We start from the raw sequence: 12,934 nt of genomic DNA on the forward strand, positions 1-12,934 counted from the left end.
CACATGTATGTTTGTTTGTAACTCTCCTTTTAATTTCATATTTATTCCCGTTTGATAGAATTATCGACATTATTGCTTGATCTACTCGCGGGCAGATGGCGCTGTACGTAACCTCCTTGATATAATTCGAACTCACTTTACATGTTTTTCTTTATTTGAAAATCAAAACGCGCGCCGGAATCGGAAAATATCAATGGCCATTTTTCTAAACAATATACGGCTGATTGATCCCAAAGTTTAGATATAATAAATATAGTTTAAAAACAAGCTTTTAAGGAACATCGAACTAAAAGTTAAAAATGTTTTTTTAAATATCTTAAAACAATAACGAACTAAAAATACTAGTATTTGAATAAATCATTTTATTTTAATGGAAAAAATAAATGGAAAACACCACTAAAAGTAATAGAGTTTTTAAATAAATTTCACTTATCACATTAACTCCCATATTTTCTAAACAACGGCTAATGAGGGGTTGGAAACCAGATTTTTCACTATATCTAGTACATTTCTAGGGACAACTGTAGCACCGTATCCGTTGTCTCGTCGCTTTTGATGTCTACCGATATGCAGTCAGGCATAAAAACTTGCAGATCACCGCCAACAAACCCGGAAAAGAGCTTTGACACAATTATTTCGGGCTGCCAAAGTTTTCACTCTTGGTTTGTTCTGGTTCTAACATCCGAAACTGTTTGGAAACATGTTTTCCCTGAGTTAGATGTTCGAATTGTTACACCTAGATGTCGCCCATTTTTGGTTATGTTAGTTTGATGGATTGTTTGTAAACGAACCTTTATTGTGGTTATGTATGAAATGATTGTAATGTTTTAAAATGGCAGTAGTTTTAAAGAATCTGTAGTGTAACGTCAATACTAGCACAGTAAAAATGAAGGAGAAAGAGGCAAAGACCAAGTTTCAACCATTACAAGGTATTGAAATGAATAATCCAAATAATGTAGTGAATAACAACTATGAATTTCAGTTACTAGAAGTCCTGTGGCATGTTCCCCTCAAAAAAATTTGACAGGTTCAATTCGTATAGCTAGGGACATTGCAGCGGATATTTACAATACAATTCAACGCTGGAACACTCTGCATATCAGTGGAGCTCAGTTCGTAAAAATGATTGCAGTGGAAAAAGCTGTTGATCCTAAAAAATATTCACCTGCTTTGGAAGAACTAACTACTAACTTATACGAAGTAGTTCAGAATTTGAAAAGTATAGAAGGTCAATTTAGAATCTTTAAAACACAGATTAGGGCACTAGAGAAAGTAGATAAAAATTCGGAAACCCTCTTTCTTTCTCTCAACATGGACGGAATTGCTAATTTGATCGAAAACATAGTTGATGCATATCTAGAGGAATTCAAGGTATTTAATTTGGTATGACTTTTGCATATAAAATTCTATTGAATAGCAGGTAGCAAAAAAAGATATATTCACCTCACTTTTGAAATCATAATTGCCTAATCTGTTCTGAGCAATTGAAAAATAAATTGCATTTCATGTTATACAACCTGTTTAAATTCTTACACATCAATTTGATGTGTTTACGATTTTTTTGCAGATGTAAAAGGGACAAGTTTCAAGTATGCTCTAATAAGTTACTCTGTGAGTTCAGTATATTCTTCACATAGAAAAATGTGCCGTTAATCGGTAACTTATTATATTTGATAATTATCCTAATTTTTCAGATACCAAAATCTGCCTCTGTCTTTAGAATTGAAAAATCAACTATATGTTGCAGTTTTTCTCCTCGAAAGTCAATAACAACTTCAGCATATTCCGTATTTCATGTCTTCTCTTTATAAGGAAAACTTCAACATATAGATGATTTTTTAATTCAAAAATTAGAAGCAGACTTAGGTCTCTCAAACATTCAGATAAGTACAGTTATTCAAAAATCAAAACCAACAGATCATTACCAAGCCAGGATATTGTTATTCATAATAACTTACTAGAAAGAATAAAAAATACAAAATTTTTAGAGAAATTCCTGAAAAAATAATTGGTTTTTGTAGAAATCGACTCCCATTATAGAAATTTAATTTTTATTTTTGGGCCACTTATTAATTTTGACTATCTGAAAAAAAAGTTTTGGTAAGTTGTTTATATATTTTATTGAAATACCTTATATAAACAAATTTATTTCTTGAGGTGGATAGTTCAAGTTATGTTAAATGACAAATTGTTGACTAAACTACAATCTTGCACTTCCACCAAACTGAAGTTTGCATTTTTTTGTCATTCAAATTTAATGGGGTAAAAATGAGTGCAAAATTAAGCAAAATGAACATAAACATATTATTCAATTTTCACTAATTTTTTTATTTGTGAAACAGGTTAAAGAGCTAGTCCTGGAAAATATTGCTCATTCAAGAACCAAAGACGAAGTGATGTTTTTTGCAGCCTGTTGGACATTACAGGCCCACATTTCAAGTGGAATAAATTTAAAATTAGAAACGCTACTGCTAGATACAGGTCATAGGAAAGTGAGCTGATTATCACAAATCAAAGGTTTATATCAAAACTTTCGAAAAATAATTTGTAAATTTATATCTCAATAAATAATTTATATTATATAAATGAATTTTGTCCAGTTACCTCTTTACCCAAACTAAAGATGCATGCATAGAAGCTTTGGTGTTTAAACCCAATTCGCTTTTACTTTGTCAAAAACTCCGGGAAAAGTGAGATTGAACCTACTTTGTAGTAGAAACTCCCGCTTGCAAGAGCTTCTGAAATGTCACAATAATTCACTGACTTTCAATGTTATTTCACTGTAACCTTTTTAGGTTATATTCACCAAATAATATTCAACTACGTGAATAGTTCGGTACATTTCTATAAGCTCTATATCAATAACAACTCGAGTCATTGCAAATATTCGAATTCGGCATATTTCACGTTCTCTATAATTTATAGGTTCATATATCATACCATTCAAGAAAATCTTCAAATTATAGCTTTTAGTATCCATTTGAATTTGCCACTAAAAATGGCATTATGCCTGTGGTTATGCATCCCAGGCACAGAACAGCTGTGTTTTTTTGACACTAAACTTGTCCTGGATTCAATATTTTCCGTCAATAGTCATTCGCTATCTCTGCTCGATCAAGCATCGAGCAGAAGTATAGAATACCTTCTGGCAGGAATGAGATCAGTGCTAAAATAACGAATGTCACAAAAAATTGGCAACAGAAGAATAAAGAATCAGAAGAGACACTGAAGAGCAATGCCTCTGACCTGATAATCCAATTTCTTCGACCGGCTATTTTGTGCAGACGAAAAGTACATTGCCTATCTCAAAGGGGCAGGTCGGATTAAATGAAAATGCGCCTCACCAGGAAGCAAAAGCCAATCAAAATAGAGGTAGAGAAAATATGGGACCTCCAACACTTGTGTGCTTTAGGCAGTTCCTAATTTATAATACAGTGCAGTAAGTTATGTTCGTTCTGTAATGATCAAGATTTACAAAAAAAATACGTAACTTTTTCTGTTAACATTTCAGCTTTTGTTCAGTGTCGTTTGTCGTTCGATTATACCAACCTGTTAATGACCTCTCAAACTCTGTTACAGAAGAGTAAACAATCAGAAGAGGGACATTCGGGACGTAGGAAGTCATTTTAGGTGACCTCCGCTATTTTGTGAGAACTAAACAAGGAACCAATATCGAAGGGTCATGTCGGGTTTCAGAGAAATAAATAATTTGAATTTTCGACGTTTGTGTCTCAGACAGTATCTCATATATTATATGGAATAGGAAACTATCGTTCTTCTGGGGTCAGAATATCCAAAATGAATTGTTCTCTGCCTTTTATCTACGTCAAGCAATGATATGTCTAAAATAACATCAAGAATAAACACATAAACGCATTCTAGACCGAAAACATGAGTTCTGTGTTGAAAACTCTGAAGAATGATGTTCTGTGAAGCCACTGTCACTTTGTTTAAAAAATCCCTGTCTGGACCATAGGTATGACAATATGGACTGGCCGTTACCTCACTTTTACATACATTCTTCTGCGAATCACAAAGTTTTGGAAATAACGTCACTGCACATAAAAATGTGCTTGTGACTACGTCATCGGTGTTGCATACTCGGCAGTCGTTTATATGTAGCTAATTAAACAATAATGAAATGAAGCACACTGAATCATTTTACTCATGTTCGTCACATTTTTTTGGTATTAACAATTCATTCAGAACTGCTATAATGAAAAAAGGAAATTATTATAATGGAAATATGCAACACGTGAAACATGGTGTCAAATTTAAGTGACGTAATGCCAAAACGTGAATCTCTCCATCCTTTTTCCGTTGCTATATGTTTTTAATGGCCTGTCCATAGTATGACGCCACTGGTCGGGGGAAATGTTTTCATAAAATTTGTAAATATTAAATTAAACCTCAATTTTTTTCCAAAATATTGTTATCAAAATATCATAAATACTTAGGAGCTGTTGAAGGAAATGAATGACACCCAACAAAAACCGTTTGCATGCACAGTGAAAGGCTGTGAAATGACTTTTACTAATAAAGATCATTTGGAGTGTCATCAAAAAAAGCATGATATGATGTTGAATTTGGGATTAGTTAATAAAAACAACGATTCTGCCGATCAGACTCCAACTCCTACAAGATTCATTAGAAATTGCGAAGAGGTCGGCCTTTTCCAAGATCTACAAAACGTGAATCCTTTCGACGAAATTTTCAAGAAAGCTACAGATATAGTTAAAAGCGGTGGAACTTTGGATGTAGCGGAGGCAAACAACTCAGACGACACATTACATACGCCGCATATTTTACCGCATATCGAAAGCAGTAAAGCGAAAACTACTGTTTGTCAAACCAAACAAGATGCTACACATCGGTCTTGTGATTTCACACTTGGAGGAATATATTCAGACAGCACACCTGAAAATTCTCTGAAATCGCCCGAGAAAGACAATAACTTAACAGAAACTGTTAAAGACAAAATAATAAAGACTCTGCAAAATAAAGAGAAATTGAAAAATGATAAAGCCGTTTTGGCATCACGTTTTGTATCAGTTGTACCTTTTAGAGACCTGACGGCAGAGAAACGCTCAGATGTCATCAATATTGATAGTGGGTCAGAAAACAGATCCAGTACTAATGAAACCAAAGAAAAAATTCGTGAAATGAACAGAGCTGCTCAAACAAGGTGTCGAAAGCGTAAACAGATTCGCCTGAGGCAGATGGAAGAGGAAATTTGTTCCTTGAGAGAGGAAAATAAAAGATTGAAGGTGGAGAATGAATTATTGAAATGCCAGCTCCTCAAAGATTTGGGAAAGAACTCCAAAGGTGAGATTTTGTATAATCCAGTTGGATGAAAAAATATAATATAAATGAATATCTTAGTTTTTACTCAAAAGTACATTATGTTCACCAAAGTGTTATCTCTGTGATTCAATAGAAATTTAAATTTTTTTACTTAGTTGTTCAGTAAAATGTGGAAAAATTATTTTTAATTTTTTGGGCTAGTCAGTAATTAATGGTGTGCATTTTCTGTAATCCAAAAACACTGATGATTATGTGATAATTTCACTACAATTTTCATAAGCACCTAATAGGCAGAAAACAATTTGGTTTGTGAGACGCGCGTCGAGAATAGTATTGCAGTTCTGGTGTCTGGGAAGAGTGCTTGTTCTGAATTTATTCTACGCCAAAGGTTCTAGTTTTATGTTTTACTACTCTTCCATATTTATATTAGACGCTGAAACTTCCTTTTTGTCTATAGACCATTCTGCAAAAGATGTAATCTTCTGAATATTTTCGCAGTCTGCTGTGGATTCAATGGTTCTGAATTTTTTCAATTCATCAGCAATCATTGATACTTCAGAATTACCAATCTTGTTTTTGATATCATAAACAAAAATATCAAATGGAAATGGCCCTAAAAAGAGTCCTTGCGGTATCCCTGAACTGGCATAGATTTCGTGGGATATAAATAAATCCATTCAATTTCTCAACTTGTGTTGTGTTACATACTAAGCCAATCCAATTTGTGTCCATAGAAATCAATTGCCTCCAATTCTGCCTCTAAAGAAACCTGTGATTAACTGTATCCAATACTTTGGGAGAAATCTGCGTATATAACACATCTACTTCCTGTTTATTCTTCAAATGACGGTGTAGACACGTGTAGACACTGAATATCTTTTGCAGATTTATTAATCTGAAAACTTTGTCAGCAAAAATTGTATTTCTTGAACATTAAAGTACAGTTTTGACTGATTGATATAAATGATTCGAAACCAATCATGGGAATACTTGAGGTTTGATAATATATAATTTGAAATTAAGAAAAAACCTTTATTGTATCATTGAATCACTTAATAAAAACAAACTCAAATATCTCCAATTGTATATTGATTTACAAATAATTGAGGGTGATTATGTGACTTTTGCAGATGTTGCTCCAGTCCCAAGTAGAATTATCAAACAGCCTGATTCTCAGAAACAAAAGAAAATCGCCCCCTCAATGTCACCCGCTTTACCAATTATCATACACATTGGACCAAACATTACCAGCCCGACTATTCCAGTCATGACAAAGTCACCTGAGCCGAGTTCTGGGAAAGTTAACGGCCAAGCTACCACAAAAGATGATCGCATCACGAAATCGGCAATTGTGAAAAAGAAATTTTTTCGGAAAATTATCCCTAAAATACGCATCGATAAGTGTTAATACTTGCGTGGATATGGAACTGTTTTTATTCGACACTAATAATCATCTAGTTTCATCATCATCACCAATAAATGATTGTTTGAAAAAATTAATATTTCGAAATGAAATTTCGAAACATTCATCTCTTCCAAAGTACCTACGCCTTAGGTTTTGGTAAATGCCTACTGGAAAACAACTACTTCCCCGGCTTATACGACGCTGGGCATTGAATCATATCCGACAGACATTTATGCAAGGTACCCCAAAGAGGTTAGTCTCGCAGATGTTTCTCGTTCATCCAGCAGCAGGACTGGCTAAAATTATTCCAGTAGATCACCTACAGACCGCATTCGACGTATTACCTCTCATCAGTGCAGGAAAGATCCGAGCCAACCGTCTGGGACTTGATTGATTTCAATGCGGCTCTACTACATGTATGAAACTTTCAAATAAAAGAAAGATCGTTAACTAGTAACAGCTCCATCTCGTGAGCAAAGCCCTAAGCGGGAAAGAAACATCCCATGTACCAATACTCTAACAGAGATCAAACCGTGTCTGTATCGGGGGAGATACATCAGTACTAGTGCGTATGTATCTTTCCTTAATACAGTCTTCAGACACACTTTCATGATCTAGTTTTTTCATCATCACCAATAAATGTTTATTTGTGAAATGACTCTGCAGCCATATTATAGATTGTAGGTACAAAATGAATATGTGATTTAATGTGTAATTTATTACTAAAAGTGAAATTGGTACACTAAGTTTAGGTGAAGTTATTGTTTTACATATATTGTGATACTTCTGTCGTTTTATTACAGCATAAATTTTATCACTGTTTACCTTGCCGCTTTTTTACATTTGTTGAAATTTATGTATTTTTGTCATTGAGTTAATTATTCAAATGCATAATTGTTACAGTAAATAAAAGAATAATGCTAAATCTTGGTGTTTCAGCATCATCAACCTTTATTTTTGAGAATCGTTGTGGGGCTTTTAAGAATTTTATGGAAGCGTCTAGTATACTTTTTTTTCACATTTCTACATCCTAATAATGGTTATTGGTAGATAAAATGAAAAATATATAGAAAAATTTTTCCCATCAAAACATAGACAATTAGAACGAAGAGCTCTAGTTGTCCTGACAGCACATACTACATCTTTGAAGGTTTACATCTCTGGTTTCATTTCATCGCTGGTGGTTCGTTTGTATTGGTTACATTAATTGACTTATTACGTGTACAAATTAGTATAGGTAGCCAACATCCATTTATGTTCATTTTCTCTTTCGGTTGAAATTGTGCCTTCTCCAAGTGCATGTTCCAGGTATGCCCCAGATGACAATTTCTCTTGTGTTCACAGAGCTGGCTACTGGTTATTAAACCAATATCAGTTCACTTGAGAATGGGTTAATAAATTGAAACCAGTTGTGACAAATAAAAATCCTAGTAGAAATTGGAGAAAAGTCATTTTCATTATCGTATATTTAATATGAATTTTTATAAATTGAACAGGTCATCAATCGAACAAGTGAGTTTATGTATTGTTGACATACAGGAATTTTATTTATTTAGCGAAGCTGAGAAATGGTGTTTTTATCCACTACCGATGAAATAAAACTAGAGATTCTGGTCCATTGCCTCAAGGTATTTAATAATGTCTATTGCAGTCATGGTTAAAATGTCAGGCACAAAAACCTGCAAATCACGTCCAACAAACTCAGAAAATGGCTTTGACGCAATATTTTAATTTTTCAAGGAATTTGCCGAACCTCAGAAATATGTTGGGAAATGTTCCACTGTTGAAATTTGGTTTCTGTTAACAAGCTGTCGCCCCCCTACGAGCCACAACCCTCAAAAGACGAAACTTGTGCGAGCTAAGGATTAACGAGGTCTTACCTTTTAACGTGCGATTCCTCGCTGTTATACTGTTAACAAAAGTAAATATTATCGTTTTCAAGACAAGTTTCTGTAAATTCTCCAGCGTCTCTCTTACTTAAAAAAAACAATGTCTCTTTATTGTAGATATATACTTCAATAAATAAAAAAAAATCCATTCAACATTGCTGTTACCTCTGTCTGTTTTTCAAAATTATGCTATCATTCCGTGATTTTTTCTTGAGACCGAAATTTTGTTTTCTATTTGTTTCTTTCAAATCCCCTTCGTTTTCAATTTCGAACAAATCACTAACCTTCATGAGCCTGTTAGGTTTTGTCTGGAACGTGAAAGTATTTGCAGATGTTGTCTTTTTGTGCTCGAAGATAGATAAAAGCCCCAATTTATTATTTTCTCGTGATTCTAAAATCCAAGCCGCGTTCTTGACTTCGGCTCTAAATCTCTCCACTTCTTCCAGGCTGACGTTTTTGCTAACATTCAAACCCCGTTCTAGTGGGTTTACTATGTACAGAGGGCTATATTCTGGTTTGAGGATGTCGATGGTTTCGTTCAGACAGATTGCCTTGTTGGAGAAGTCGAATTGGGAATAATACACGAAAAACTCCAACAATAGTGATTCCATTGATTCTTTATTTTGTGTCGTGTATTTCAACTGTCTTATATCTCGTAAAAACTTGCAGGTGATGCCAGTTTCAATTTCAAATTCATCTTTGGATCCTGAAATTGGAAAGCAAGTTTTAATTTAAACTTAAATTGAACTGATTTCAACAAATATATCAACTAAATACGTGTAAAAAAGACTCAAATTTGCGTTTATATAAAAATATCTGGCAACTGGAATGATTGAAGATTAGCATAGCTGGGTATCGTTAATCAAATAATCAACTTCCTCAATCACGAATACGTTACTAAAAAAGTTAAGTTTGTTACAAATTGTACCGAAAACTGCGTCAGCAACAGCCTGTACTGGTCAACAGTAGAGGCCCGATCCTGCTCTACGACAACGTGGAGCAAAGTTCTTCCTCAGCCACCATACTCCCCAGACCTTTCGCCAACCGACTACTATCTTAGCCAAGGCAGAAACGGCCTTCGTCGACTTCATCGTATTCCATTCACCAGATTTTTACGCTGAAGTAATTATTCGACTTTTGTTAAGTTGACAAAAGTGCAATGATATGTAGGGTTTTTCCTACAACTACTTACTTTAGAAACATTTTGTTTCGTAATTGATTTTAATTTTTGTATTATAAATTCTCGTTCGAAAGTTAACTTTTCATAACTCTATTATCGAGCAGTCCTACAAAATATCCATCTGCTTGGGTTTTTTAGAACGAAGCCGCTTGGGATGTTTCGAGTAGGTACTCATTGTTAACACTTTTATAGATTAAGACAAGGGCCCAAGTGGTTGACCCTTCTCAACTAAATTTATGACTCGATTTTTTGTCAGTGAGAAAGTTATTTCAAAACACATTTCTTAGCCGATGCCGTCATTCTGTTCTGAGATTTCGGCCGGGAAATAATCCTAACTCTGATTCTCCTAGCCACGAAGTTACACTGTTATTTTCTGTTTGTTCATTTGGTGGTGTTATTAATAAATTTTATTTTTGGTAAACGCTGTGTCCGACTGATTAATAGTTCACTTATCGCCACTCCCGACAGATTCAAATGGAACTTATTTGATTAAATTGAATAATAAATAATCACTGAAATATTACACAACGAAATATCTCAAGTTGACTAGTTTTTCCTGCCATAGATCTATCAAATATCTTTCAATACCATAACGCTTTCGCTTGAGAGATTCAAGAGAAATTTTGAGAGATTTTTAATTGAACAAAGTTATCTTTTTTTTTAATGGTCTTTTCATACAATTTGTACTGCCTACTGATCCGATCGAATTTTCCAGACTCCCATATTTCAATCCTACAACTATAAATGTTAAATAATTTTAAATGTGATTTCACATTTTCAAAAATCTGGAAAGAAACAATTTTCTTGAAAAAACAGTTGGGAAGAATTAAAGTCTACGTTTTCTGCAATCACCTGCAAACTTTGTTAAATAGTTTAAAGATGGCAATACTGGCGGTGAATTTATAGGCCTCTGTAGAAAGGCTAAAACCAAGAGCGTCAACGAAAAGTTTGTAATCCACCTTCCGGGAGAAGAATTTGTAATTCCTACTATGTTGGCCCATTTTCTGATACAGAAAACTAGAGGCCTAACCCTATCATCCATCTCTCCCATTATGTACAAGAAGTCGGACATGTGAACCCCAGACCTAAAACATTTAAAAAATTCTTTTAATATTCCTGTAAACCTTCTAACTTATGAAAATAGAATAAAAATTTGACATAAAGGCTTAAAATAAAGTTCAACTGAAACTAACATATTCGTCATTGATACATCACATTCTACATCGGTCAGCTGTTGATGGTATTTTATTATGGGGACTCTAGCTTGAAGAATTCTTCGAACATTTCCGCAACCTGGAAGGAATAAGTGTATTATATCGCCAAGGGTTTCTATGTGCCTTTGTGTCACTGATCTTTCTGTTCCCGTAACTGGTTTGCAATGAAACACGAGTCTACTGTCTGTGTCTGTCTAAAAATGAAAAATACAGCTTTTTAAGGGCCGTTTATCCCACTCCTTATAAATCAGTACATACATTTTTGTCATCCAGATTTTTATCTTCTAGTCTCAAAATGAGATCCAAGTCACATCCCATTTTACCGTAACCATTCACACTTGAGCCGAATGGATAAGCACAGGCATAAGGAAACATACCAGAAACAGCTTTTTCTACTTGATGGGCAGTGAGAAACCTCAGTCTAGTACCAACTTCATTTAATTTGGTGATACTGTGCAATACTTTGATTTGATCTGAAATCTAAAATTGAAAAATGGTATATGTAAAAAGCTTACCACATTTTTTTTGTTGGATACAGATGGAGAAGTAGAAAGTCAAAACTTTTCTTTCCCAAGAAGTCGATTTTCTTTTGGAGATAATAGAATATTGGTTCTGATATCAGAAAAAGTATAGTTCCCTATTTAACAACCCAAATTGAAGGCAATGGTATGTAAGAATCTGTCCTCAACAGATTCAAGATGTTGCTTATATATGTAATACGATGGGTACCCGATGACAGAAGCATAATCAAGTTTAGTACAAATTAAACTATAATATGGGATCTTTAGAGTAGTAGGCGAGAAATCTGTGTCAATTCTTGGAATGTAACCAGAGTCTGTAACATGGTTGCACCTCTTTGGTATATGGTTTTTGAAAGACAGCTACCTATCCAAAAGAATACCAAGATCTTTCATAAACCGAAAGAGCTACTCCGTTCAGTTTTCCATTTGAGGAAGCGGTAAATCTTAAGATCATTAGCAAAAAGTGAACATTTCAATCCCTGATACTTCTTCAACAATATCACTTGAAAAGTACCTTTATTTAGTGGACAAAATGGAATGAAAAATAATAAAATTAAATTTATGTCACTTTCAAACATTGTTAATATTTGATCAAAAGGTAAAGTTTTCGAATTCTCAATTAAAGCATGGCCGCTGTTGAATTCAATTTAAATGGGTAGTAAATTGCGAGCTCAGGGTTTGCTCTGTACTATACTTACTTCTTCACATTTACTCAAAGCCTCTCTTATATCTGCTTCCTCTAATATTTTAGTTCCATCTTTAACAAAAATCTTAGGCGATTGGTTCAGTTTCAATTTAGCCAATTTTCGATTTGCAGCCCTGAACCACAAAAAATGGGAGTGTGTTGGAATGGCCATATTTTCTTTCAAATAATTACTGGTGTCCATAATGTTCTTCGCGTCCAGCTCTTTTTCGAATTCTACAATAATAAAATGCTAAAAATAAATACAATGAGAATCAACAAATATAATTTTTCATTTGATAAAGTACCAGCGGCTCGACCCCTGATGTATAATGAAACATGCCCTCAACTTTTCCTATTGAACTACAATAATTATGCAATTCTTTGAATGAGTTTGCTGACTGAACCTGTACTATTATACTTTTCTTAGCTTCCGAACGTTTCAGGTCAATCCTCTCAAGAAATGGAACAAAATTTTCAGATTGTTGGTCATTTTCTTGGGTTCCTGAAAAGAGTCAACTTGGAGATACCTTTAAAACCCATCATATTAACTCACTTTCTACAGAAAAATTTCTAACAATTCCTTTCTTGGTAAATTTTCTTGTTCGCAATAAGAGCTTCTTGGTGGTAAACAAATCCCTAGAGAATTTGAGTCCGTAAGAAATTGAAAAGTAATGGGACATCTTAAAATTAAAAAGAGTAAACATAACCTAACCTATATGTTTTTAGGGTTATTTAT

General features: G+C 34.0%; 3 protein-coding genes across 4 annotated transcripts; 2 read left to right on the forward strand and 1 right to left on the reverse strand.

Moving 5' to 3' along the window:
* The first annotated feature begins 766 nt into the window (after positions 1-766).
* Positions 767-2,595, forward strand: LOC111512903 (cyclin-dependent kinase 2-interacting protein). Of its 2 annotated transcripts, none has more exons than XM_074186228.1 (3): positions 767-929; positions 983-1,371; positions 2,022-2,063. In XM_074186228.1, the coding sequence occupies exons 1-3, from the start codon at positions 887-889 to the stop codon at positions 2,046-2,048; spliced, it is 459 nt and encodes a 152-aa protein (XP_074042329.1). In that variant the 5' UTR covers positions 767-886; the 3' UTR covers positions 2,049-2,063. The 2 variants fall into 2 exon arrangements, with proteins under 2 accessions (XP_074042329.1, XP_023024826.2); XM_023169058.2 differs by lacking the exon at positions 2,022-2,063 and adding an exon at positions 2,343-2,595 and having other exon boundaries at positions 768-929.
* A 1,740-nt stretch (positions 2,596-4,335) lies between these two features.
* Atf-2 (Activating transcription factor-2) lies at positions 4,336-7,634 on the forward strand. Its single transcript, XM_023169060.2, has 2 exons — positions 4,336-5,325; positions 6,435-7,634. Exons 1-2 carry the CDS (start codon positions 4,473-4,475, stop codon positions 6,710-6,712), a joined length of 1,131 nt encoding a protein of 376 aa, XP_023024828.2. The 5' UTR covers positions 4,336-4,472; the 3' UTR covers positions 6,713-7,634.
* A 1,069-nt stretch (positions 7,635-8,703) lies between these two features.
* Positions 8,704-12,934, reverse strand: MTPAP (mitochondrial poly(A) polymerase). Its single transcript, XM_023169062.2, has 7 exons — positions 12,752-12,934; positions 12,504-12,700; positions 12,212-12,448; positions 11,251-11,472; positions 10,972-11,186; positions 10,631-10,863; positions 8,704-9,304 (listed from the first exon to the last, which is right to left on the reverse strand). The coding sequence occupies exons 1-7, from the start codon at positions 12,900-12,902 to the stop codon at positions 8,760-8,762; spliced, it is 1,800 nt and encodes a 599-aa protein (XP_023024830.2). The 5' UTR covers positions 12,903-12,934; the 3' UTR covers positions 8,704-8,759.

This window comes from Leptinotarsa decemlineata, unplaced genomic scaffold (genome assembly GCF_025532065.1).
Source record: "Leptinotarsa decemlineata unplaced genomic scaffold, Ldec_3_MD MMD2_tig00078422_RagTag_RagTag, whole genome shotgun sequence".
In the NCBI taxonomy this organism is placed as follows: Eukaryota; Metazoa; Arthropoda; class Insecta; order Coleoptera; family Chrysomelidae; genus Leptinotarsa; species Leptinotarsa decemlineata.

Bases quoted from the DNA above. Each gene is read 5' to 3' on its own strand.
- LOC111512903 (XM_023169058.2), top strand. From the start codon at position 887: ATGAAGGAGAAAGAGGCAAAGACCAAGTTTCAACCATTACAAG. The intron at 930-982 runs GTATTGAAATGA...TATGAATTTCAG, and splicing joins CAAGTTTCAACCATTACAAG to TTACTAGAAGTCCTGTGGCA. The intron at 1,372-2,342 runs GTATTTAATTTG...TTTGTGAAACAG, and splicing joins CATATCTAGAGGAATTCAAG to GTTAAAGAGCTAGTCCTGGA.
- Atf-2 (XM_023169060.2), top strand. From the start codon at position 4,473: ATGAATGACACCCAACAAAAACCGTTTGCATGCACAGTGAAAGGCTGT. The intron at 5,326-6,434 runs GTGAGATTTTGT...TGACTTTTGCAG, and splicing joins TTTGGGAAAGAACTCCAAAG to ATGTTGCTCCAGTCCCAAGT.
- MTPAP (XM_023169062.2), bottom strand. From the start codon at position 12,902: ATGTTTACTCTTTTTAATTTTAAGATGTCCCATTACTTTTCAATTTCT. The intron at 10,864-10,971 runs GTTAGTTTCAGT...TAAATGTTTTAG, and splicing joins GATGTATCAATGACGAATAT to GTCTGGGGTTCACATGTCCG. The intron at 9,305-10,630 runs GTGATTGCAGAA...TTCCAATTTCAG, and splicing joins CTATTTAACAAAGTTTGCAG to GATCCAAAGATGAATTTGAA.